At 61.5% G+C, this 286-nt stretch overlaps 1 protein-coding gene across 1 annotated transcript in view; it reads right to left on the bottom strand.

Moving 5' to 3' along the window:
* LOC112123093 (calcium-binding mitochondrial carrier protein SCaMC-3-like) overlaps positions 1-286 on the bottom strand; it is a 10852-nt gene that overhangs the window by 7608 nt on the left and 2958 nt on the right. The window contains exon 2 of the mRNA XM_026660578.2: positions 148-235. Coding sequence (XP_026516363.2) covers positions 148-235 — 88 coding nt within the window. The remainder of the gene's footprint in view (positions 1-147; positions 236-286) is intronic.

Below are 286 nucleotides of genomic sequence, written 5' to 3'. Positions count from 1 at the left end.
GAACTCAGGAGTCCTGGCTCCCAGCCCCTCTGCTCTACCCCGCTAGATTGCAGCAGTAACGAATGCAGCTTGTTTGGCACATGGGGGTTGTGAGCAGACAGCGGGGGCAGGGTTTGGGGGGGGGAAATTGGGGGCCCCTGGTCTCACCTTTGGAGGATTTTCTCTGCCTGCTGCAGAGAGATGTAGACTCCGAGGCCGTGGAATGTCTGCTGGATCTCGGACACGTCGATCTGGCCTGGGGCACAAGCACAGGGACCATGCAGGTCAGCAGGGACCGTGGGGGGGG

This window comes from Terrapene carolina, unplaced genomic scaffold, assembly GCF_002925995.2.
Source record: "Terrapene carolina triunguis isolate 2854851 unplaced genomic scaffold, T_m_triunguis-2.0 Scaffold833, whole genome shotgun sequence".
Lineage (NCBI taxonomy): Eukaryota > Metazoa > Chordata > Testudines > Emydidae > Terrapene > Terrapene triunguis.
This window is presented reverse-complemented; position numbering and strand designations above follow the sequence as displayed.